Source organism: Haemorhous mexicanus, chromosome 4 (assembly GCF_027477595.1).
Source record: "Haemorhous mexicanus isolate bHaeMex1 chromosome 4, bHaeMex1.pri, whole genome shotgun sequence".
NCBI lineage: Eukaryota > Metazoa > Chordata > Aves > Passeriformes > Fringillidae > Haemorhous > Haemorhous mexicanus.
The window spans coordinates 54177307-54204745 of NC_082344.1; the positions used below are offsets into that span (position 1 = coordinate 54177307).

Genomic DNA, 27439 nt, shown 5'->3' on the forward strand with positions numbered 1-27439 from the left:
AGCCCAGCTACCAGTACAACAGTGGGTGCAGAAGCCAGGCCTTGGCAATGACTTGGATTCTGACACTGATTTTAGAAATGGCACACAAAAAAATGTGTTACTGTAAGGCCACATGCAAGCGACAGAAGCCTGACTGAGGCAGGGCCAGCTCTGTTTGCAGTTGCCTGTGATGCAGGTAAGAGGAGTCCCGAGGAGCATCTCTTCTGTCCTTCGTCATGATGCTCTTCTGCCTCAGTGACAGGGACCCCGCTGACACACAGAGGCTACAGTGTCACATTGCAATGCAGCAAGAGGCTTTTCACAGGCAGTGGAAAGGCCACCACAGCTGTAGTTAAGCAGCTATATAATATAAACACCTAGACACACACAACCAGTTGTTTTCCCCCTGAATTTTGTTTTCAATTACTGGCTGCTCAGAGCACAAGGTGAAGGGCACACAGGTCTGCTACGAGAGGTACATGCTGATAACTGGTCAGCTCTTACCATTGCAAAGGAAATCTCTGAGACATAAAATACATTTCCTCATATTCAGGGACATAAATTCATTATTGTCGTTTCAGAGCAAGGGAGTTTGGCTAATCCCATTGTGGTCATATCTGGCTTGTTTAAGAAGCTGAACTGACTTGTAATTAAGTTAAGGTAGTTAACTTGCTCACAAAGGCAAGAGCAGACAAGCATTCTGATGCTCTGAAATGAAGCTTTTTATTCCTTTTATATTAACTTGAGCTGTGTGCAACCAAAGCACTAGGAGAAAGTGCTAAAAAGACATGGGTTGCCCCATTTATTGGAAATTATTCTATGGCTGCATTCACTCAAATGCTATAGTAATACAGAAAAGGCTGAGAGGTAAAGAGTGCTGACATTTCTTTTTCCTCCATATCTGATTCTTCTGGTGCTTTCTTTTATAATGGTGCCATATATAGAATCCCTTAAACACATTTTCTTTATTAACACAAGTATCAGCTAGTTTGTGTCCACAGACTTTAGTAAACACAGAGTACCCACAAAAATTGCACAAAAATTTGCAAACTGTTAAATGCAAATATCAGGCAAAACAGTATCAATTATATCTACCAAGCTTGAATAATTTTCTGCATGAAAAACTGGGGGGGGGCAAGAGTGATGATTTGAAACATACTTTTACTATTTACTTGTAGAAAATATTTCTATTGTGTTCTGCATATCATGTAAATTTAAAAGCATGGGAAATCTGTATTCAAAATAATTTTTTAAAATAAAACTTTAACCTGTTTTAATAACAAGCAAAAAGAATATTAGCAACAGAACATCAAATGGAAAGGGATCTGTTCGAGAAAACAGGAGAATATTTGGGCAAGGTCTCTTCTCTCAGCTGAAAGCTTGACTCAACTGAGGCAGGGCTGCACATTTTTTCTGTTTTGCTGTTTTCAGAGCAAAAGAAATTAAAAATCCACGTGTCATTTTAATGTATTTCAAATACCAGAGCCAGATTTTAATTCTAAACAGTTCCCAGGGACCCGTTACCCAAGTAAACACAAGCAAAACCACCCTGGAAGGGTTTCACAGCAGACCTCAGCAGTCCCTTGTTGTTCCCACCACAGAGAACAGGGCTGCAGTTGTGCAAGCAGCAAACCCCAATATACCATTCAGCCAAATCTTCAGCTGAGTTCTGCTGTGTCTAGATTTCAACCTCTGTTTGGGGCTGCCACACCCTTTGAGCATATCGATTCTATAGATCAGGGAAAGCCACATAATTACAGGCACTAAAATATATGAGCTTCACAGCTTGTTCCCAGTGAAAAGTGCCTTTTAGCTTTGAGAGTCTGAAAAAAAACAGGCTGTGAAAATTTGAACTGTTTTTTTCACAGAGCAGGAAATCAAAATCCCCATTACTTTATACTCTTTACAAATTGATTTTAAAAATCAGCTGGCTTCCAGTGGCCTCACACTTTGCACTGGCTCTAGAATGCACAATCAAGAGTATATCAAGCCATCCCTACATTTGCTGTGTACCCTGTATTGTCAGTTCAGACATCTCAAAGAAGCCTATCCACCTGGCTTCACAATTGCAACAGACATCAATTTCTTAATTTTGCAAGACAACGTAACAAGTTTTGTGAAGCTAATACAGATGAGATGAGATTTTCGGTTACATTTTGTCTGGCTTTGTCTGTGATAACAATTCTGTGGAGCTTTCTGGTGCCCAAATGTGGCACTTTGCGGTAGATACCACAACACAGCATTCTCACCTGGTGATTACTGCTCTTCAGCACATAAAAACTGCATGAACTGTTGTAAACAGACTTTAACACACTGAGGAAAAAAAAAAAAGACAGCATTTTTCATGCAATCTTTAATGTTCAAACTGTAACAATGGCTACTTTTAATTAGAGTTACAAAACCTAAGACTTCCAGTGGAGAGGTGTTGCAAGAGTTGACATGTAGAATATTTCTCCCAAAAGCCAAAAGATTTTTAACCAGGACTGCTAATACTTGGCCACTTGCATAACTCTACACAAGTACAATGCCATTCAGATTCTTTTACCAATATGTCAGTTTTAGTGTTTCAGTGACAAATCAACACTTGAGAAGAAAGAGAAGTAGGAAAGAGAAGAATTCAGGGAAGATGGGTGGTGACAGAAGTGTGTGCTCAGGTGCAGAAGTTTGTAAAGATTTAAAGATGATATAAAAACCTCAGATGAGACCGGGATGTTTTTATGATCAGAAGCCTCCCTTACAATCAGGTTGATGAGTGGTAAATATTCAACAGTCTAGAAGCTCGTGGGACAATCACAACACTGGACGTTCTGTGTCCCGCTGGTAATCAAGGTGCCCACAGTGTAAATACTTGCTCACCTACATCACAGGTGAGATAAACCTACCTTTTATGGCACCATGCTATAAGTCCCTCAAAGGTTAGTTCCTAGCTAGCTGAAGGACAGGAAAAGAGACAAAGAAAATCTTGCTGCAGTAAGAAATTCTCTTGGGATGAGACAGATCTGCAAGACCTTAGAGGGGGTGCAGGACAGAGGGGACAGATATGAGGAGGAGGGGAGCACCACAATTCACAAGGAATGCACAGCATCGTGGCTTGAGCCCACTTCATCTTCTAGCAGAGTTCTCTTACACACCTGAAGTTTCCATTTCCTTAGCCTGCCTTTCTGTGTAGCAGGGTAACTTGGCCCCCGTACATCCACCAGGATTTGGCTCCTAGACTTGACAGGCTCCCCAGGATGTGAAGTCTGTTTCAGTCTTACTTGGATACAACCTAGGCAATTATACTTAGCATGCAAACTCAAAAAAATGTCATTTAGCCATTCTAAAGTCAACCTTGCTTTGTACTCAATCTTTTACTAATGTTGGTGACTGGTTCCACTAAAACCACTGCTTTGAAACAGAGTGTACTAAAAATATATGAGAATATAAGTGCTCATGAAAAAATATCTTCCATCTGTGGAGACTGAAATCTTTTGCCTCCAGAATTACAGCAGGGACAACAGAGTTGATGGTAGCACAGATTCATCCCTACCAGCCCAACCATATGCCTAAACCAACCCTGTCTGCAAGCTGTGAGGTTGTAAGCCAGTGAAGTCTAGGAAGAATCAGATTAGTTTCCCACCTTTGACCACATTGTTGAGGAACAATATTAAGGTAACAAATCTCACAAAACTGCAGGAGACAGCTGTCAAATTTCACTAAGTTTTGATTACTCCTATGCTGGACATACTGATGATCATTATGCAATGACTCAGGCAAGTCCAAGGCCTGCCTGCAGGGTATTTATTACATGGATAGGACAGTTCATTTCTGTGGTTAGCTAAAGGGAGAACCATCAAAATGTTAAAACCAACTTTTGTGATTTTCAACAACATATCCATGAGTCCTCTAAATAAAATACACATTGCTCAGGTTTTATATACCACATTCTTAAGTAAAAAAAAAATCCACAAGGACAGAGGTGGGGGCTGTTTCAGGCAGAATTTTGTCATTAAATAAATGCAGATGCAGACAAACCAACAACTGAGGAACATTGACAGAAACAAAACCAAAATCAGCACTGCTGTTATCTGCAGATCTGCAGGCTAGGCCTGCTGCAGTTCAGGCTTGCAAAGTCCAAACACAGGCTTGTGAATAAGGGTATGCACCTTTTGTTTTTCAAGACAGCACACGTGTTTTGGAGGGAAGAGGTTCAGATAAAGAGCACACCTGTCTCATAAGAGGCACCTGCACTGTCGTCCTGCCAGGAGCCCTTCTTTGATTCACCTCCCATTTTCTCTGCTGCAGCGTCTTTGTGAGAAAACAGAAAGAACAAACGTGAGCAAAACCACTGCTGACAGTCCTCAAAAGATCTTGCACTCATTAATGGAGAAGAGCTTCCGCCTGTTTTGCCTTTTGGCTTGATTGACTGCTGTCCTCACAGCATACTCAAACACCTGCTGCACTCCCCTGTTGCTGAGGGCAGAGCACTCCAAATAGCCTTTGGCTCGCACATCCTGGGCGAGCCGCTTTCCATCTATAGGGCTGATGCAGGAGGAACTGTAGGGACCCATGTCTCGCTGGTCAGTCTGAGTGGCCACCACCAAAACGGGGATGCGGGGCAAATGGCCGCGGATCTCACTGATCCATTTGTTCCTCAGGTTCAGAAAGGAATTATGGTTTGCCACTGAGTAGCACATTAATACCACATCTGCCTGTTGGTAGGAGAGGGGGCGAATGCTTTTAAAGGCATCGCTGCCAGACGTGTCCCAAAGACCTAAGCTGATCTGTACGCCATCCATGAAGACATCCACTCCAGTATTTTCATATACAGTGGGTCTGTAGTCATCTGGAAAAGTCTCAGAGGTGAAACGTACCAGGAGAGATGTTTTCCCAACGGCAGAGTCTCCCACCAGAACACACTTGACTGAATCCAGCATTTTATTAACGTCCAAGGCCAAGAGTACGGTCTCTGTGCAGCAGGAGTGGGATGGAGAGATGCAGTGGTATTAGAAGCCTTCTATATAATTTCCATTTAGTGAGAAACCATCCAAATCTCTTTACTTCTTATGGCTCGATTCTGCCACTTGAGACTAAAATTTCGTTTTCTCCCACATGACTCTGTTGGTTTTAAATCTTCAATCAGTCAAATGACGTTTCTGGAAAGTAAAAATAAAATGTAACATTTATAACCCACAGAGAACAAACCATTCCTCATCAAGATGAAGATGCCTGGACACATCTTTGGACAGGCAAGGCAAGTATCCCTCACTGAGGATGATGAACTTTTCCATTTCCTCCCAGCCAGCTGTGTGTGCAACAGCCATTCACATAAATAACTTTCTTGCTGCTCCACAGGGGCTAACAGTCTTAGCACTATTACCATTTTCCACTGACACAAGCTATTTTTTCCTTCCAATAGTCTAGAGACTAATAAAATTAATTTAACTTTGATATAACTGCTACTAATATGCTGTGAGACATTCCCTGCCTCTGACTTTCACCAAGACTGACGGAATCCTGAATCCCTAAATGATCAGTTCAGATTCCCTTAAAAATATAGCCATGCTTTCTAGAGGTAGTCAGGAGAAAAAAAAAGCTCTTTGCTAACCAATTTGACAATTTAAACAATCCCATATGAAACAGTAACACAGAACCAAAAGAGGTTAATTTTTTTCTTACAAATTGCTTTCAACAATCAAGAAGCACAAGCCAAAGAAAACCCTACTATCAATGCTTGCCCCAGTAAAAATTTCATTTGAAGGGATTTTAACTGTCCTGGCATTTACTCTCTTGTAAAACTGAACTAAGAGTACTCTTCAGAGTATGTAATTGCTTTTGAGCTCCTGCCAGCATTCAGTCAAATTTGCCTATTTTGAAAGCATTTGTTTCTTCCCCACTAACTGTGTGCAAGATTCACTGCTCACATAGGGTGACACACAAGATGCTCTGAAAATCACTAACAGCAAAACTGAAAACAAATTAGTTCTGATGAACAAGAGTAATTAAAAAGAAAGTATCACTGCATAATTTCAAAATGTCATGTGTTTGTTACATAAATAATATATTTCTGTTTCCTTCATATATGTGGAGAGACATCACAGCTGAAGGCTATTTGAACAGATATAAATGATGGCCACAAAGAGCATATACTATATTTTACTGTAACACTCTCCACTTTCAGTACCCTAACACACCACCCCCTCTCCCTTTATTTCGAGAACACTCCAAGTTTTGGCTTAATCCACAAACGGGGGAACACAAAGGGAAAGTGCTAGATGAACTTAGAACATTTTACAGGTACCGACAACTGCTATCGCCCTGCTTTCATTTTGTGTGGAGGCCGTGCCCTACCTCCTCTGGTGCTGCTGGCACACCTGCATCTCTCCCACCAGCTGGCCCGGCTGCAGGAAGACGCGTGACCGGAGCACGCTGCTTTATAGAGGTGGCCGCAGGTCTGCGGGCTGTCCCTGTGCGTGCTCGAGTTACAGTATCTGCAGGAGTCATTGCAACAGACGGTGCTTCCTGGCCTGCCAGCGACACCGTGCTCTCAGCACTGCCGCTCGCTTCTAGGAAGTGGGATGGAGGCTGAGGCTGCTTCACGACATTCCTGGCTGCCGGGAAACAGGCTGCACTGTAAATTTAAGTTTTAGTGGCAGCAGATGAAAATTTGCTTTTAAAGATTCATTAGATCTAACTTCAGTCTTTTTCCTTCTCTGTTCTCCAAACAAGCTCTCAAGGGAACTAAACAAGACCTTTACAAAACACATCTATAAAAAATTCAAAAAGTGTATGTAGGATAAATATTCAAATTGCTCATATGAATCAGAATCTCTCAGAGTATTCTATTTCAAAATTGGGTCAGCAATATAGCTTGAAAACACTTCAATTTCACCACAAGACAGTAGTGTCCTATTCAGACAAAGCTGCATATTCTCAGGAGAAAGTTTCCATGTACCAAGTAACCTTTTCAGAACAAACATTTCTTTGGTGCGAGCAGTCCTCAGTACCTTCAGGTTCATTATTTTGTGCACACTGGAATGTGGGGGGAAATAAGGATGTCCAAAGCATGACTTTTGCAATTTCATAAATGCCAAAACAGAGAAAGACAAAAGGATTGTTCTGGCACTCAACTTGTTGATAACCAGGTCAAATCGTGCTGGTTATTTTGAAAGTATAAAAATTACTCAAGATTGAAAGACATATTAAAGACTAGTGAATATGGCTAGTTAACAGACAATACAAGATACTGAAATATTCCACTGTGACAGTGCAGAATTGTTTTCAAAGCAAATGATATTGTTCTTCATTCCATCAGTGAATAATAAAAAACCCTGGTATATAACAAGGTCCATATTGTGATCCTGTGGACAAATTGCCTTCAATGGCCCTGATCTTGCATTTGGTAACAACAATTCATCTGCCTCCATATATAATCAGGACTACATATGTGCATATTGAAGTATTATCTGTAATTAGGCACATAGCTGGTCCTTGTTGCAGCCTCAGGATAAGAGTATCATTAGTGTATTAAAATAATTACACAAGTTCACCTCACTGGATGGAAAATGCTTGATTAAGCATCAATAAAAAGCAGTGTCCTTTAAAGAGCAGTTCTTCAAAGTGTCCTTTAAAGACAGTACTGGCCACTTCTGTGCCTCAGCATACAACCAGTTTTATAAATATTTGCAAAAGTTTTTGTCCCCTTCTCTCATATTCTGTCTTGGTCCAACAGCACAGTGTGCTACAACCGTTACAAGATTGCAGAAAACCTTCTGATCACAAATCAGAGATGGAGTCTAAGCTGAGGAGGCTTTTTTTTTCCTCCAACAAATTGATTTTCAAAAATTTACCAACTTTATTAAGATCATTTTGTATATGGAATTCAATATATAACCCTGAAATTCAATATATAAACCTATAAATCTTCTTTCATGCTTTTTTTGGTTTATGCTATCATCACTCATAACAATAGAAGATATTATTTGAATAGTAAGGTAAGACCTTTTATAAAATCACTAGGTATAGGAATGCATGTCTTATTCTTGTGTGGTCATGCTAAGTAAACTTCAGGTTTTGTTCCCTTTGTCTTCGGAATACAGACACTAGTGCGGGGTTACAGAGATCTTGGACTTCACTGGAGATGTGAGCACAAGGAGCCCTACAACAACTGCTCTTTGGCAGTGTCTGAGCTGCACCTCAGCAATCTCATGCAGGTAAAATACCTCACACTTGCTCCTGGCAGAATACAATACGGAGAAGGTGAATGGGGTCGCCAACCTGCAATGGGATGGGATGAAAAGCAGAGCACAGCAGCACTGAGCTCTTTGCAGGTATTCAAGTGAATATTCATCCCATGAAAAACTTATCTGAGAAAGAGCTTGAAAGAGCTCTACCAACAAAGGAAAGCGGGACTACTGTACCAATAGGGGTAAGTTTATCAGCGGAACCAAATGGGATTTTCATTTATGCCAAGAATATCTCTGGCATCAACTATAAGATCATTGTGAGCATGACTTGCTAGGGCTAAACATCTCCAGGGGATGGACAGCATCTTATGATAGGGGAAAATAAAAACAGTCAGGAACTCCAATTTCAAAACGTCTCTTAGATCCTGATAGCGCACACTCAGGTAGGCTGGAATTTCAATGGAATTAGCTCATACATAAACAAACCATGCAAGCAAACAACCAGCTTTTTGGATCAGTCACAAAATGGTTCAGAGAGTTAAAGCAGTTAACATGCTAACTATTACTGCCATTATCCACTCCCTACCTCAATTACATCTCTGCAGAGCTCCTGTTTATGTCAGGATAACAGCAGATTAATTTTTCAGTTTGAACACTGTGTATGTTAGTTCTTGAAGAGAGTTGACACGGCAAGGAAATTAAAATATTTAGACTAATAGAAGAGGTGGAAACCACAGGAGATACTTCCACTAGCTGTGCAATACTTGAATGTACATTCTGTCTTTGCCTACCTACTCTACTCTCGTAAGTCCCACCTCACACAGAGGTGGGGTCTGCAAAACAGTGCCTACAGTTCTTCTCCAATGTGCTGACTGTAACCACAGCCCCCTGCAATTGCACCACAGATTTGTAAGAACTCTCCTCACATCCCTTAGCTGAACACCCTCAAGGAGAGGAAAGAGGGACAAAGACTATCCTCACTGACCAGAAGAGCGCGCAGCTTTACACCTTCACCTCCATGGGCACAGTGGGCACTGCAGGGCATGGACAGGGCCTGAGAAAACTCCTGCAAGCAGAAGGAGGAGGAGGAGGAAAGCTGGCAGGAATCAACACAGGGCAGAAACACTGCTGCCTGGTTAGTGACAGCACCCAGAAGATGCAGCCCCTTGTGATACAGAAACTGTGGCTGTTGTGACTCCAGTTTGGACACTCTGCTAGATCACCAGGTTGTCAAGGTCACACTACCTGGTTTTCAGCTCTGTGGATGAGGTATGCTTGCTCCATTCAGATACAAACCTCCAGACTGCTTCCACAGCACAGGTCTCCTGAAAATTAATCCATCAGCTGCAGTCCGTCTGGAGACTGCAAGCAAACAGCTCCTGTCATGCATTCACTCAGCTGATTCTCTGACATCTGCATTAGCTGCCTCCTGTTTTCTTAACTCCTTTCAAGACAATTTTGATCTATAGCCCTGTCTTGCCGATCAGCCTCCCTCCACCTCAGAGAGTGTCAGCATTTCAGTCCATAGTGGCATTCAGTGGTGGCACCACTGGCTCACAGCCTGTACCTTTGCAAGGTGCTGCATCTTTTCCCCAGACTACTCCACAAAAAAAATCTCCACTGAACTCATTCACTTCCTAAGGTGGCTACCACAGGGGTCATCGCTACTCTTTGGCCCAAGAGCAAGGTGGCAGGTCACCCACTGGCAGAATAATTCAGCTATCTGATACATTTGTAATAGTGACAGATGAAGTGCCAGATTATCTTTCAAGTTGCTTTTATATTTTAAAGAATTGAAAGGATGCTTAGAAGCTTGGATGAGAGCTTTTATACAGATATTTTATCCTTAAGTACAATAATTTCTTCAATGCCTTTCTAAAGTTAGAAAAGCAAGCAACATGCAATGAGCCCATATTTTCAAAGCCAGGATGTCTTGTCATCTCAAAAACAATCTCCTTCCAGAATTAAAAAAAATTGCAGACATAAAAACTTGGAAATTTTTCTTTCACTCCCTTGTTCACAAAACTGGAATCCTGTTCCTGCTTTCAAATCTCAGTATTTTATTTTGAAAAAAAAAAAAAAAACAACCAAAAACCACCTAAATTTTAGGTTTAATTTCTAATTTATGAAATTTTGAGAAACTAGAGAACCACTTTTTTAGAAACCTTTGCAAAAAATCACTTCTGGATCAAGACAACACCTGAAAATACCTCTGTTTCTTTCTCTGGCAGTTTTAACCACTGCAAATGAAGAGAAAGATTTATGATCAAATATTCAGTAATCTTGTTAACTTTATTATTAGCAAGGAAACTCAAGTTATCAGATTTAAAGCAAATTCCCTCATATTGAGAATGTGAAATCTTGATATAAAACAACAACGAACACAGACCGATGTTATTTACAAGATTAAATCAGATGTGAAGTCCTAGTAAAGGGATGAAAGCTTTTTGTGTAATGAAATATATGTCCTGAAACACATGCTTACACATTGCACATGCATATAAAACTGCTTAATGAGCTATCTTATATTTTAAAAAATTCAATTTAATTTCTTTAGTAATAGTACCTATAATAATATATAAGCAATGAATAACAATGTATCTAAAGATCTATTCAATTCACTATAGTTGCTGAGAAAAACAATTTAACTCTCATTCTAATTATAGAATTAGACAAAAGAAATATTTCTTTTATCTTCAAGAATCCTCTTTCTGTGGCTAATCACACCTTGATTCAGCAATTTACAAATTACACAGTAACACAGACTATTAGAACCACTCCAAAAATTAACAAAAAGCCTGTAAGACTCATGTACTGATCTGAGATTCTAAATCTCTAAATAGAACTCAATGAGATCTGGCAAAGCTAAGTACCCACTTAAAGCTTCAAGCCATTAGTCTGAAGTAATTTTTCTCCATGTTTATGGTGTGACATGGTAAATTACAAACAACGTGGCATTAATGTTATTATGGGTCATTTTCAAAAGGGATCCATTTTCAGTATAGAAGTTCTCTACAAATTAAAATTGGGGTCAATCAAGGGTAGGAAAGTAATCCCTTCAGAGAAGATCAGCTCATAAACCATTCTCAGTCTGATCCAATACCCTCAAAGTCACCAGAAATGGAGCAGCATGTCATGCCTGAAGTTAGGCAAGCCTAACCTTCTCCTTCTGCAGGATACTGGACATATGTCACCTCTCTTTCCCACCCTCCTCTGTCCTTTCTCCTTGAGCTTAAACAGAGAAGAAATTTTTGAGTTTCACTACAGACGCAGCTGTACATGGAGCAGCTGGTGAGCAAATGTCACACACGTGTATGTTCCAGCACAGAAGTTCATCAACCATCTGTGCATCTGCTGTCCCTCACAGTGGCTGTTTCTGTACATACACATACACACACACACACACACACACACACATATATATATGTACATATATATTAACAGTGACACAAAACTGCTCCTGGGTCCAGATGGGGATACAGTCACACTTGCAGATGAACATGGATAAAGTGCTGTGTGCTGACTCCAGTGCTGTCACACATACCTACAAATACTTTTTCTACCTGAATTACTTACAGGTCAAAAGCAAATATTCAGCAACTCTAACTGCATTGTAGCCAAACGGAACCCTTGATAACATAAAACGTGTTATATTTAAGTAATTGACTTTAATCAGACTACTGTGGGTATAGAATTATTGACACGTAGAAATGTTTGCAACTTTGCACCTCAAACCACTTCAAATTTTTCATGCCACATCCTCTTTTAGCAGAGCTAAATTTCTTGAAGTTTGAGACAAATCAAAAAGGCATATTTTTGATTTGTCAACGTATTTTGATAACATTTTTTGTACGATTTTTTTTTACAGATTTAACTCTTCAAAATCTCCCCAAATTTTTATGGCTGTTGAAGTATTCTTTGGCTGTTGAAGCACTCTTTTATTTACAACCTTCAACAATTATTTAGTTTTCTTTCCAGGGAGTCTGACCCTACCCCTATTTCTATTTGTTCTTTATTTTTACCATCTGCAGACACAGGTATCCATTTCTCTTTCATACACAACTAACATTTCTTACTTTTAAATAATCATTCATAATTTCTCAGAGAATGATGCATTTGCTAGACTGGATGCATAGAAGTGTACAAGCACATATACAGATACACAAAAATATTGAAAAGAAATCTGTGCATATTTAAAATCGAAGTATTTCAGTGATGAATCAACACAGTCGTGTACAAAAAATATATACATATATATATATACATATACATACATACATACATATATATATGTCTATACTTGTATATAGATGTATATGGACATACACATAGGTACATGCATATGTGTACGTCATATACATATATATATATATATGGACACTTTGATATTAATTCATTGCAAAAGACATTGCTAGAGATTTCTGTAGGAAACAATGTATTGTGGGCAAGGTATCTTATCACCATTTGAAAACATACATACATATTTTGCGTGAAATGGATGCATTTTGAAATGGTCATGGTCCACATACAGGTACCTATGTATTTGTATGCATATGAGCAGAGATTGCTGTGCTAAATGGGGATTTGCAATAACCTAGGTATCTAATTGATAGAGTTTTACATATAAAATTACATAGTCACCCATTGTAAACTGTTATATTTCTGCTGTGTATGCAGCCATTACATTTATTAGACACATCTTTACAATATGTTACCATGACTTGCTAAGGAGATGCATAGATTCATATTAAATCCCGTAGATGCGTGACATGATAAATTGTTAAAACAAACTGGCATCTCCATAGACACGCTTGCATTTGCAGTCACAAGGGGCTTCCCCTCTTTCAGAGCCTGTGCCAATCCCACTGCAGTGGAGAAGGCTGACTTCTGTGTGTTTTGGCTCTAACCTGTGGTAGGACGGCACTCCTCTCCCTTGCTTGCACACTACTTGACCTTCTTGACTGGCTCCCTTAAATGCTACGAAGTAATCAACATTATCAGTATAGCTACAAGCTAATACATGAATGCTACAGGTGATATAACATGCTCCTCAATGTTACAACGTCTTTAAAAAATTGCCCTTCCATTTCTCCATTTTCCTCAATGGATCCCTTGCAAGATCTCCAACTTTACTTTCAGAAAAAGTCTCTTCAGGTTTAACTTAGCTCTGATTTTATAAAATGCCTAGCACAAAATAAGGAGGTTCTCAAGCCTAGATCTTCTCTCCCTAGTATCAGCAGGAGAAGAAGGAGATTCTCCATGTTCATTAAGTTATGTTATTTGCACAGGTTTGATTTCAGTGGGAGGTAAAGGCAGAGAAGGAAAATGTTAGAACAGAATTAGCCAGTGTTCCATGCAAGATTATTTTTATATATTTTGTGAGAATAAAGTGTGGGATGTACAGGTGTTTTGAGTAGTAATTATGTTAATCAAACAATACACAGTAATGACCGCTTGCTAAAACATAGTGATTTGGTTTTAATGCAGGAAGAACTCATATTTACTGCACGTCACCATTCGTTTTGCTGTGATGAACATCAAACTTCGGACGTTCATGAGCAAAGCTAGCAAAAGAAGCAACAATAATTTGGTTGGGTATTTATTTTATAAAACAGAACCTCCCTGACAATTTTAGCTTCTCCCCCTTAGGATTGCCAGCAACAAAAACCTTTTTCTTGTCTCTGTATATATCAGAGTGTTTAAAATCATAGTCCAGATTTCACATAGCAGGGAAACTGCCATCTTTAATATCGTTCTTAAATTTTGTGTGCACGCATGTACATAAAAATCTGAAGAGCTTGCTTTGAAATAATTTCAATTACTTTTCAAGTAGCAGGTGTGATGTAAAACATAAATTATCATAACTTGTCTTGCATTTATTGATTTATCTTTTCGATAAATCAATAAATTTCGTTTTTTATCTTTTCGATTTTTTCAATACATTTTTAAAAAGATGTTGTCTTCCACAATCTATGCCATGACTTAGTATTCATGCACTATATCCAGCACACAGATAAAAATAAGAAATAATACCTTTCCATTATACAAGCAGGATTTTTTTTCTTACCATGCAGCCTCTCTAGAATGCCTTAATTGAAGCAGATAAAATTAGATTAAAAAAATGGGTATGCATACTTGCCTTCATCAAACTGCCTACGTTCCATGCATAGTTATGATTAAAGCCCAATTTCAAAGGAACAAGCTTTCTTTTCTTTTTTTTTTTTTTTTTTTTTTCTGGAATTAGCACAAGTTATACCTGGTAGCTCAGATTTTATATTGATTTATATCTTACACCAACCATATGCCAGAGCAGAATATATATTTTAGTGCCTGATTTCCTTTACTTTCCTCTGATTCCATTACAATCTTGTTCTCTTGCTACCTTTATATAAAACATATGATACTGCAGACAGCAGTGAGTCATATGGAACAGGTTAAGAGGAGAAACGATTCTACAACCAAACATAATACATAAATTCTTCTCACTCATTCTTCAGCTGAGTATTTTGAGAAGCCATTTTATATATTTATAGCTGACATCCACTTGGCTTTCAGTCAAAGATCATGCAAATCCCCATGCTATGGTAAATCTCAATGCAGAGTTCTTCAGTGGGAAGCATCGAAAGTTTTCCTTGATTTTCTTGATTTTTACATATTTTGGATAGAAATAATCACACATATGAAAAGAGAGACATTTTAGGAGAGAGATGTTTGAACATCATGAGAACATTTCCCATGCTTTATTTTTGAATCCTGATGGACTTGATTCAAACTCAGAGATACTTTACCCAACAGCTTTTCATCCAGAATTAAACCTCCACTGAAAGAGATGGGAATTTAAAAACCCACATTTAAATTGATAGAAAATAAAGAAATTATATGAAGGTGTTCTACAACAGCTGTTTCATAACATTTTTATAGTGAGAAAAACAAAAGCTCACAGATAATTAGATAGCTAATTAATAGATAGGTTAATTAATATATTTTTGGGTATATCAGTAGCCCAATAACTTCAAACTCCAAAGTCTTTACTGGTTTTTAAGCACAGTCTTTTGGTGGAAATAAAAGAGGCAAGCTGAAGACTGTGTGTCCACTGGCATGCCTATCAATGAAAGGAAAGAACTGTTTTCTTGCAAGTTTGAAAGGTTTCATATTCTTTCAATGACCATAGCACAGGAAACAAGTAAAAGAGACCCCCAGCTACACAGAGGTCTTGGTCTCACGCTCTTACATTAGGAGAGCCAGTTATACCTATATTTTGACATAAATCAGTCTAACCTTCAAAAGCAACACACTGTCAGTCATGAGGAGAAGTGGTATCACCAGATGGTACAACAACCTCAAGCTGGCAAGTGTCAGTTACTGGTACTCACGCTTGTGTGTGAGAAGCAGCATCATGCACAGTATGTATCCACAGCCCACTGTGCCAGCTTCTGCCAGGAGAGCTCTTTGCTCCTTTTCCAGCACATGCTGGGTCTTTCCTACGTGACAGGTCACTATGGCTCCCCACAGAGAAATCCCCAAACCATAGCAGAATCCTCATGTGGTTTCCAGCAGGTTCATATGTTTTGTCAGGTAAAGAGAAGCATGCCAAGTTCAGCCCCACCCTCATCCCTTAGAAATTTACACTTCTCCTTGGCTTCTGTAATACCAAGACCAAATGCAATTGCTCGTGCAAAAGCAACACAGTGCAGATGCAGCAGCAGGCAACTGTGCAGGGGGGAGCAATAAAGGGTCTGTGATAAACACTATTGCTCCCTGCCACTTTGCCAGCTGCAAAGACCTGATACACCAAGGTTTGTAGCCATGATTTCCAGTACTCACACTCCGCATTACAGAGGTTTCTCAGGCTCCAAAAGTCTCCTCTTCCACTGTACACTAATCCTTCTGGTGGATCGGAAAGGTTTTCCAGTTCTTCACTGACATAAAAATTGAAGGACAACTAAATCCTAAGCAAATATGAAACTCTACTTGGTTTGGTGAAGAAGAGCTAATGGTAGGCTACAGCCCACAAATTTTGTTGTTACATTGCTTTGTTGTGTTTGTGTGATTGTGCCCAGCATCTTAAGGCCATAATGCTTTAACAGTGGCCTTGAGACAGCTGTAGCCGACTTCCTTTCTTAATTGTTGTGCTGGGGTTATCTCAAAATATTTTTCAGCTGTTAGTTGTGTCATAGCATGGAAACATTTGAAAACTGCAGATTAAATAAAACCACACACTACTAGCCAAAAACATAAGAACCTAATTTGGGAATGATGTGAAGCTATGTGGTGTGATGTCTAAAATGCTACACCAAGACTTTTGAAAAATGCAAGTTTTACAGTTACTTATTTTATCTCTTTTCAAACAATAATCAAAAGCACTATAGAAAAATCTCAAATTTTTCAGTTTATGGTCAATGTCAATCAAATTAATCACTTGAATGGTGCATTCAGTAACATTCTAGTGTTTCTTAGGGAAAACTATAGAATCACAGCACCAAAATTTCGTAAAGAAAATGATGGATTAAGAGGTAATTTTCAATGAAAATTTTTTACATTAAAGTGCCAAACTCACCTGCTGCTATACGTCTAGAGCTGCACAGCGAAAACAAGAGGAGAAACAGCAGAATTTAATCTCCCTGCCTGGGTGTCCTCCTGGCTGGTTATCAGAAAGCATCACTGAGAAAAGCTCCTTGGAGCTTCCGCTGGTACAGACCCACTGCTCTACAAAACAGGCCAGCCTGTGAGACCGCCACCACGCTGGCTGCTCACTTCCTGTGTGCTCTGGGTGTGCTGCAGATCACCCTGTACCTCTCTGAGGATTTATATGGCTTGCCCCTCACTGTACAAGAGATTACTTCCCTAACATCACTGGCACTAGCAGTTGTTACCAGCAATGTGACTTTAGCACCAGTCTCTACATTTTGAGGCCTGACGCTCTTCTGATGTGAGATTATTTCACACGGCTTTGGCACAGTAAAATTACCTTAAAATGAGATTAAATTACAGTAATTTACAGCCATGTTGCCCTGCTGATGGCCCATGAATCTTGTTATACATGAAAATCAAACCCATTTTTATTTGGTTTAACCCATTTAACCCATTTAATTCCTTGCTCTGGAACTTAGAAAGTACAGGTTACTTATAAAAACACCAGTCCTTATAACTACAAACCTACAGATTTTCCTGGTTTGCAGCACCTAATCTGGGGAATGTAAAACTTGGTATTATGCCTCATTAAGACCTACTCTCTAAACTTAGCAGGAAGCAAGTGCACACGTGGTTTTTTGACCCTGCAGTTACTGCCCAAGTCTCAAACATGGTATTCACATGAAGTCTGTACCCACTTTCCCTGGTAGATTTGACTCCATTTGTATGATAGGTCTTCAGACTGGTCTCAGAAAAACGACATCAAATCCCATTCTAAAGTCAAGTAAGTATACACATATGGTCCTTCCTACTGGAAAACCACAAACACACCACACACTGACATAAATGGTGGGGCTGAAAATGTGGAATATGAAGCAGCACAATCCCACCTTATTCCAACAACAACAGACACCAAAATTTGCTGACAGATGTGCCTGTTAACAACTAACTTTTCTCATTTACCCTACCTTTTTCTTCTGCAAGTATTTTATTCAGGATAAATCCCACATTAAAGCTGGCTTCTGCCAGATGCCACAGTTCAACTCCTGCCCCATCCAAAGGTGGAAACACAGCTGAAATGAGAAGTTAGATAATCTTAAATCCACATTCAGATTTTTTGTGGGGACTTGTGTCAGAGAGATGGCTCCAGCCTCAATGTGCTTTATCTTCATTCACCTTTCAGATTAACTGCATCTCACTGGCAATGTGACAAGACCATTCCATCACACTAGAGCATCAGAAGATGCAGGGTTTGTGAGGAGAATCTGGAAATGGGTGTGCACAGATGTGCACATGTACACATACACACATACTGTTCTGTAAGGGGACTCCACACGCTAAGCATGCCACAGTTGAATCAGAAAGCAGAGAAGAAGCCATGGGAGTGAACTGAACACAGAGTTACAGACATGGCCATTTAGATGGAAATCTTCCAACTCAGAAGGTGGCACAGGCATTTGTTAGACCCAGCAGGGCCAGGTAGCTGCTGGAGCCAGAGCCAGCCACAGATATGCTGTCAAATTAAAAATACTTTGAATCTCACTCCAGTCCTAAGAATGTGTTTCTTAAATTCTCACAATAAAATCTTCACCTAAATTTGTTTGGGAATATTTCAGATGAAGCAGAACAGGTTCCTCACAAGCATGATGTACTTCACAAACAGGGAAGAAGACCATCATTTTAAATGTTGCAGATTTATACATGCCTATCACTCCTGCGTTCATAGTTCATGCAACAGAAAAGAGTGTCAAAATCAGATCCACCATCTTGAGAGTAACTCCCATTTTTTTCTTTTTTCTTATATCAGTTAACATGGAAGAAACTTTTCACACCCCCTTTTCTACTTTATATAAGGACTTTTTACACTGAGGTGGAAAAAAACTCTGGAACAAATGAAAATACAGAAAATTCAAGATGTAGGCCAGTGTGTAATTGTATATCTCAACACCAAGCATTTAACAGATGGTATTTAGCAGAAAAGTAAAACTGATTATGTGAACCAATTTCACAAACCTATCAATAAAAGTAATTAACAAAAGTAAACCAAAATATATTGAATTTGATTCAGACTATCAATTCACATTAAGACTCCTAGGAAAAAAAAAATTGCAATGAACTCACCAGAGGCAGGAAGCTGAAAGAGGCTGTTGAAAATGAACGTTAAAGAAGTCAACTATCCTAGATGAGACAAGGGAAGAAAAAAAAGAAGAATGGTGTTCTGTGTTCCTGGCTTTTTCAGACAGACTTCTTTTTTAGCAAATTAGAACAATTCTATAACTGAGAAGACAAAAATCCAAAAGCTCTAAAGGCAACCAGAGATGCCTGCGCATACAGGCCAAAGCAGTCCTGGCAGCTGGGTCTACTTCATCTGAAGGCAGCAGTCACAGCAGACCCAGATGCAGAGTGACGAGAAGGAGTGGAGAGGTTTAGTGTAAGTCAGCTTTCTGGGGAGAGCTTCACAGCTCTGCCTCTGTGGGTTTGTTGTGGGTTGCTATATCTTTCTGTCTTTGGTGACTATGGGAGCAGATGTAAAAACCTTGTAGATGGGGGAGGGACGCAAACCCTCCAGGCTGCAGAAAGCTTTCTCTTTGTACTCTGCTGCTCCTGCAGCTGCCTCCTCCCTGCTACAGGGGCTAATGTTACAGCGCAGCCCAGCAGCTCAATACATGCAAGGAGAAAAGGAGCAGATTGACAACTGCCCAGCATGGCTACACGCGATTCACACTCCAGTAGCAGAACGACATTTGGGATTTTTCTGCAACCTGGAAAATGGCCCTGCCTGGAATATGGCCCTGCCTTTACAGAGGAGAGTGTGCATGTTTAACTGACTTTGTGCAAAAACCCAAGGCAGGCACTTTGGGCTGATTCAACACTGGTGTGCATGGTTTTGTTGTAATTCAGTCAGGATCCCTCTGAAGTTCTGGTCAGGATTGATCAGTAGTATCATTTTATCAGCATATATGTTCTCTCTTCTACCAGTAAAAGGAGGCTGAGCAGGTGGAGACACCACAGACATTGAGACTCCCACCTTTCCCAGCAAAGACAAAGTGAGCTGTCCAGATCCACATCACTTCCAGCTACCACCACAACTACCACAACACTGAAAGCAAAACTGTGATGGTAGTTTCAGGTTTTCAAGTGTCTATGGTCTATACTTTAGGATACATCAGCACAAGAGGTTGTCCACTTTGTATGATCAGGCAATCAGACTGCAGGGAGGGCACTCCCGTCCCTTTCTCCTGAAGCAGCCCAAGTGCACTGGCACAGCAGGAGAGCTGTCCCCGAGCTGAAGGTGAAGGGCCCGGATGACCAGTGCAGTGGAACATCTGGTCCTCAGGCAGAGGCACGAGCACTGGCTTCCCAAGCAGCCTTGAAACCCAGAGGTACAGAAGTGGAAACCAATTCCTTTTCAGCAAGTATTTTGGGCTCAGTGAAATTATCTCTAACCATGTCTAACCATGAAACAGTAGCACACACTGCCTGATCCAGATCTAACGCCAAGCAGTTTATGTTCATTGCAGGATGGAAACTTTCTGAAGACAGCTAATGAATTGGTCCACATTAACATTATGACAGTACAATGCATACCAAGATAAAGTCATACTGCTTCCAAGAAAGATTAAAAACCAACAGAATAATTTAAAAGATAAAGCAAAAAGGAAACAAAAAGGAAACAAAAAGACAATTTATGTGTACCTGAAAGGCAGTTTGTGCCAAAAAAAAAAAAAGAATATAGCCTATGTAAACATGCTGTAAACCTGCTGATGCAAAGCTTGTAGAGCAGTGCTGCACAGTTAAGCTGGAGAACCAATTTGTTTCTTTTCCCTACAAAATGAAATTAATTATGTTGATTATCAACAGTGATGAAGTTAAGGAAGGCTCACACAAGGCCTTTTGGGAATCCTATCTTCTTAAAATCTTCAATCCTCCTTTTAGTTTGAGACAAGATTTTGAATAAGGGGCTTCAGCGCTTCACCAGTTTATGTGAGAACTTGTGTTTCCTCATTTTCACATTAAACATCTATTCATCTGGTTTTAACTAGGTTTGGGTTTCTCAATACCAGCCTAAGCAATCAGGCAGTAAGTTTCCATTGCAATTGTGATAAAGCAAATCAGACACCCAAATATTCTGAAATGTTTCCATCAGAAATATTCAGAACTGTCAGAAGTAGAGAAATAAACACTATTTGCAAATTATACTGATATAAATATCTTTGGTGATCATCACCGATTTTAGGTCTGCTACAGAGAGCAGATACTTAAAATGCAACTACTCTTCTCTGTTTCATGCTGAGATTAATCCAGATGTGAAGCCATCTGGCTAAGTAGTTTGCATTTTGGAAAGAGTGCATCCATCTGTAAAATATTTCATAAACAACTTTTAATTGAGTGAACTCAGCAAAGAAACAAAACTGTAGAGTAAGAGACACATTCTAACATGTCTTGATTTATATCCATTTCCCTCCACTACATTTCCTGAATTATCTTGACCCAATAACTTCCCAAAAATAGTTGAATTTTATTTATTTGAGACCTTTCTCAGTAATACACATACTTTATGCATTTGATCCATTATTTCACTTCTAAGAGACCTGGAACTCCAGCAAAAGACCCTCAGCTCCATGCACATGTAGGTAATTTCAAAGTTAGATGTAAAACTGACACCTGACCTGTTTCTCTTGATCCTTGGTTGTTTGTTGGATTGGCTTTTGGGAGTTTTTTTGCCTTTCTTACCGCAGTTTTTCGGCTCCTTTCCACCTCTTCATGCTGTGCAATGAAGGGGAACATCTGGCTGTGAGAAAATAGTGAATACATTAGAAAATACACTGCTTCTCCTTTTTAAAAAACTCATTATGAGTCATTATCTGTGACTTTCAGAAACAAACACCTTGTTGCAGAAAATATTTATGGGGGCGGAGCAAAGGCTTGCGATTTATTTTTGCATTGAGGAGTAGGCTGACAGCAAAAATAAAATCTTAAACCACAAGTAACTAAGGGTTTATAAGAAATTATGTAAAATAACATTACCCAGGGTCTTGACACGGGTCAGTCTACAAGAAAAGAAATTATGTAAAATAACATTACCCAGGGTCTTGACACGGGTCAGTCTACAAGAAAAGAAATTATGTAAAATCACATTACCCAGGGTCTTGACATGGGTCACTCTACAAGAAAAGTCACATTTCTTCTTAATCCACTGCTTTTTCTACCTCTTGGAGAAAAAAGAAAGCTGCTGGTGTTAGGAAGGGGGTTGAGATTAAGGAAGGATGCTGCTCCTCTCCTTCCTGCCTGATTTCCTTTTAGTTCTCAGATTCACTCAGCTCAGATTTTGGTCTGCGTCGGATAGTGTGGTATGTGCAATGCTCAGCAAGTAAACCATGACACTCTAACCCTACAAGCCTTTCTCCTGTCCCAGATGATCATTAAATTACACAAAATAAAGCAAATTGTTGCTTATGTCGAGCCACTGCAACAGATGTATAAACAACAGACATATAAACAAAACACAAGAAGATATACACTTATTTTGTGAAAAAAGAGCCTAATTCTATTTTGGTATCATTTTCAAAGGGAGGCAGGAAAAATGTATGTGGTCAGAATTCCTGCTGTGTGTTGGGAAAACTGGGATGTGCCTATTTGCTTTCCCCTGAGTTCCTGGGCCGTATAGAGGAAATCAGGTAGGTCGCCCAGACACATTTCAGCCTGCGGGTGAAGTCATTCCCTTCCCAGGAACAGACACCTCAGCAAAAGGGAGGCTTCCTCACGGCATGGCAGAGAGCATTGCTAAGGGAGTCTCTGAAGCAGACCAGGCACAGTAACTTCTGCATTACGCATTGCGAGAGCACTCAATCTGAAAGAGGAAATGAAAACGCAGTCTCACAAGCACTTCCTATACGGATTTTGGTAAAACTCTCACACATTATTTACTGCACCTTCATGAGCTTAGGTTTTGGCTCCTCATGAACCTAACATTGTGGGTTAGATACCCCTCAGGTTTGGTAGTGAAGGGGCACAAACTGAAGCCTGATAAAGCAGAACCCGAAATCCAGCATAAGGCAGTCTCCTGACACATTGTGTGGGCAGAACTAGAGGCCTTCAGAAGGTGAGTCAAAGCCCTCCAGAGAAGCCTAAATGAAGGAACACGCTTAAAATGCCACCCCCTCCCTGTGGACTCTCTTGCATCTTTCCTGAGTTACAAAGTTCAACTTTCAACTCAACTCAGCTCCTGAGTCCCTTCCCATGCCATTCATTGCCTCTTCCTCTTCAGTGACAGGCTTGCCCTATGCTTCAGGTGGCCACAAAGCAGCCCTCCAGCTACTCCTGCTCTGCAGGATTTGGCCCTGAGCTTCCCAGTTTCTGGGTGCAGGGCTGAGATGGGTACATTACACAAAGCAACTCAGAACTGGGCATGCCTGAGCAGCACAGACCTCTCAGGACCAAACCAGAAAACCCTGAGTTGTGCAAACAATGATCAAACTTGGGTTTGGTGCCAAGATTTGGGTGCGGTCATCTCCATTCATCCAGCCTCTTTCAAGACTGCTGCAGCTCCACGCATTAAACCCATACACTTCTGAGGGAAGGCTGGCAAAGATTTCCCCACTTTCTGACACCACAGCTTTCTGCTGTCTCAACTACAGAGCTATTCTTTATTACTTTCATGTTTCCCCACTGTGTAGTGTTTACAAATTAGTTATTTCTGTGGGATAGTTCTCTTGAGATCAGGTTGTCAGCAACATGGGCTATGTGACGAAACTAACATTTACATACTGAATGTTTTCTTGGAATCTGATACACAGAATCTGGTGTCCTAACTTCCTAGCACAATTCCTCCCGTGACGTCAGTGTGGAACTGGTGGACAATATATGGGAAGTGATTTCCTCCAGAGTGACATGAAAGCTACATCCCCTTTTTTGAAAGTGAAGCGTGCTTAGGAACTGCACTGAGGGTTACTTAACTCCCCCGTCTCTCATTCTGAGAAAGCCTAGCATAAAAGCAGTCACATCACATAATCATAGAATGTTTACGGGTTGGAATGGACCTTAAAGATCATCCAGTCCCAGCCTCCCAGGCCACGGACAGGGATACCTCCCACTAGACCAGCTTGCCCCAGGCCTTATCCAACCTGGCTCTGAACAATGCCTGTTTTGGGATGTCCAACAGCCTCCCTGGCAACCTGCTTCAGTGTCTAATAACTAATTCAATCTTCTTCCCCCAAATCAGGTACTATTTCCAAAATACCCATCTGCCCTATTGAAGGAACAAGATTCTTTCTGTGTTTGTCTGGTTGTGGTTTTTTTTTGTTGGCACTCTGGGAGGACATTTGTCACCTCATGGGGCAGACATAGGGCTAAGAGCAGACCTCTCAGGCTGCCCCCCCTGCCTGATTTCCTTTTTGTCTTCAGATTTGCTCAGCTCTGATTTTGGTCTGCTTCAGAGGGTATGATGTGTGCAGTGCTGTGGAAGTAAATCTTGATACAGACTGTATTTAACCCTACAAGCCTTTCTCTTGTTCTAGATGATCATTATAAAAAAAAGCTAATTGCTGCTTGTCTAGCACCACAGATATAAACAACACACAAAATGTGTGCTTGTTTTGTTTTAAAAGAGCCTAATTTTATTTTTTTTCCTTAAATTTTCAAAGGGAGAACGTGCAGAATGTGCAAACCCACATCTGTTTCTCTAAACTCTCTGACTTTTACCATTTTCTCTCTCCCGGGGGGGACATTCACACTTCCTTCCGCCACCTGGATCGAATACAAAACTAACGCCAGTGGCTTTGCTGTAAGCGTGGAGGAGGCCCCAGTTGTTTTCTCTGTGAATCCACCCCTCACCTGGGGCTGCCCCGGCTGCGAGGCGAGCCCGGGGCCCGGCCCAGACCTCAGAGCCGCCGAGGCGCTCCCGGCGCGGCCGCCCGGGCCAGCAGAGGCCGGCGCCGGGAGCCAGCGCCGAGGGAAAGGCTGGCTCCTCCTTCGGCTCTGCCCGGGAGACGCCGGGCTGCGCTGTGTCACAGCAGGGAGGTGGCGGAGGGAGCCTCTCCCCTCAGCAGCCCCGCTGCAGCCGTCCCGGGGCTCCCCCTTCCCTGCTCCCGCAGCCCCGGGCGGCGCCGGTGGCTCCGCGCCCTGGAAGCGGCGGCTCCCGGCTCAGGGCCCGGCGGAATCGCCAGGCACACACGGCCTGGCACCCACAGAGGAAGCAGACACCCTGCTCCCTGCTCCGCAGTGCCTGCTCCAGCCCCACACCCGCGGCCTTGCCATGCCCCGTTGGTGCTGCTGACTACATTGGTCTTGTCAGGACAGAATACAAACCAGGCCTCCTGCCCCAGCTATGGGAGAGGCCAGTGGGGTTCCCCTTGGGAAACTCAGCAATCTGACGGCAGCAGCTGGTTTTGTTGTAATGTGCTTTTCCCACTTGCTCCTGCTTCGAAGGAGACAGGGATAGTTACACTGCTGAGTCTGAGGCTCTGCCTCACCAGCTAGTTTTTCCTTTGTAGTCCATAAACATGGAGATGTTACCCCAAAAGAAGACTCAGAACAGAAGCCTGACATAGGTGCTCTGACCTGCTCCAAAGGGAAGCCCCCCTGCCAGCCAGAGTGCATCCTCCCTCCAAGGATGTTCTGCTGTCTACAGCATATCAAAGTAGCTACTTTACATGTTTATCTTGATAAATGCCCAAGCCTGTCTTTACAGCACTGCAAGACAGTAAAAGGAGATAATCAGGAAAGGCAAGAAGGGCACACAGGTGCCCTTTTTACTCTGATTTCGAGACAGGAATCCAAGGCAATGCCTTGTGAGTTAGCAGACATGGAGCAAACACTATTATGGAGAGCTCCCATACACCAACTTCAATGGGCTACCATTTCTCCATTTACAGACCAACTTGATTAGATCTGTGGCTCTGGCAGAGGATTTCCACCGCTTGCTCTCCTGACCAGTGTGTATGACTAGCCACAGATGTCTATGAAGTAGAATGCTGTTTCTCAAGATAATACAAAAATAACACTGATCCATGCAGTTGCTTACCAATTAGTGGCAACTAATGAGAAGCCCCTGCTAGCCCAGCCAGGCCTCAAGATGCAAAGTCAAGCAACATCGAGGGGGACCTTCCCTATCATAGTATTCAAGAAGACTGTGCCACCAGTAATATCCACAGTGGCACAGAACTTCACCAAACAGCACAATGTCTTTATGTTGGTTTCCAAACAGACTGATCTGTCCAATCATCCAACCTGCAAAAACTAACCCAGGGTAGCTGATGGAGAAACCTTGACACTACCATCTTCAAACCTGTGTGCAAAAATGAACTTGTCTTGCCCACCTCTAGCCCAGAGCAGCAAGTATATTTTGAAAACCAACTCTACCCCACCCATCTGTAAAGAAGAAAAAAATTCACCAAAATAATACTCCAAATACAGTATCTCCCTCTGAGGAAGAAATGAACAGCACGTGATGTGTAATAACATCCTTTAGCACCTGTCACACAGAGAAACAGCTCTGCTCTGGTAGGGGCACAGTAACAACTGCTGCCACCATCACTCTATGCCATTGGCAAGGGCACCACCTATTGTCAGGCTACCTGACATGTTCCACCAGCAGACACATTCAATTATGCTTTAATAATTTAAGCTGACAAACTGTTTGTCTCAAGCAATATTTTTATTTTACCACAGTACAGTTTTCAGTCCTAAAGTTCAAATAATTTTCCTAAGGACAGACTACAATACCCTATTACTCTCATTGAAATAGGGAGGCAGACTCTCAGAAGTGTACAGGGTTGCTTTGGAAGAACCAACTCCTATCTGGAAGCAGAGAACTGCTCAAGACTATCCCAGCACTCAGGAAGAAAAGGACATGAACTGAAACAGAAACTGGTGAGTCAGGATGGAATGCAAGGGTAGGAGTTAAGCTGCCTCAAGACAGAAGGCAAGTCCAGCAGTGGTACCTCCACCTTAAAACATCATTGTGAGAGACTAATGACTGAGAGACTGTGACTAAGGTCCAAGCTAGACCTCAGCCACACTGCCAGAGCAGGGAGTCCTGTAAGGAGCCCACAACCAATGAGACATTTACCAATGCTGTGGCCTAATAACTGTGGCTCAGGATCAGCCACGTCACATTTAAACCAGCACTGCTGAGCTTCCACGTCTACCCAAAACCTGTTTTCCCTGCTCTCCTGAACAGCTTATGAGTTAGGGCTTTGCTGTGGAAATGCACAAGCCTGACTTGTTTCTGCAGTCAACCCAAGCTGCAAGGCAATGAAGCCATAGGAATGATTCTGCAGGAGTCATCTTGGGTCACAGCAAGCTGTCCTCAAACTGAGCTAATAAAATAGGTTAGACTCCAGTCAGCACTTTGGTGTCATTCCACACTTCTAGGACAATACACAGGAAAATACCTGCACCTGACCAGAACAGAGCAGGAAAGAGCCAGGCTTACTAGCTCTGTATCAACCACAGCACAGCACTGGGCTCCCTCAGCATCCAGCCTCTCAGTGCCCCTGACCTATGGGCTCCTGATAAATGAGGTCTCTGCAGAACACTTCCCTCCCCCAAACCCCCACTGTTGCAGTGGTCAGACTGCCCCTCCCCTTGGTGTACACTGCTGCTCTCACTCTCCCACGAGTAAGCCAGCCTAGAATAGCATCTCTTCAGCTACTTCAGGTCAA

At 41.4% G+C, this 27439-nt stretch overlaps 1 protein-coding gene across 7 annotated transcripts; it reads right to left on the reverse strand.

The window, feature by feature from the left end:
* Window positions 1-925: 925 nt before the first annotated feature.
* RHOH (ras homolog family member H) lies at window positions 926-21587 on the reverse strand. Of its 7 annotated transcripts, none has more exons than XM_059844951.1 (3): window positions 21510-21587; window positions 17744-17848; window positions 926-5114 (listed from the first exon to the last, which is right to left on the reverse strand). In XM_059844951.1, the coding sequence occupies exon 3, from the start codon at window positions 4893-4895 to the stop codon at window positions 4320-4322; it is 576 nt and encodes a 191-aa protein (XP_059700934.1). In that variant the 5' UTR covers window positions 4896-5114; window positions 17744-17848; window positions 21510-21587; the 3' UTR covers window positions 926-4319. The 7 variants fall into 7 exon arrangements, with proteins under 7 accessions (XP_059700934.1, XP_059700933.1, XP_059700937.1 ...); XM_059844950.1 differs by lacking the exon at window positions 21510-21587 and adding an exon at window positions 18897-20139; XM_059844954.1 differs by lacking the exon at window positions 17744-17848 and having other exon boundaries at window positions 21446-21571.
* Between the last annotated feature and the right edge of the window lie 5852 nt (window positions 21588-27439).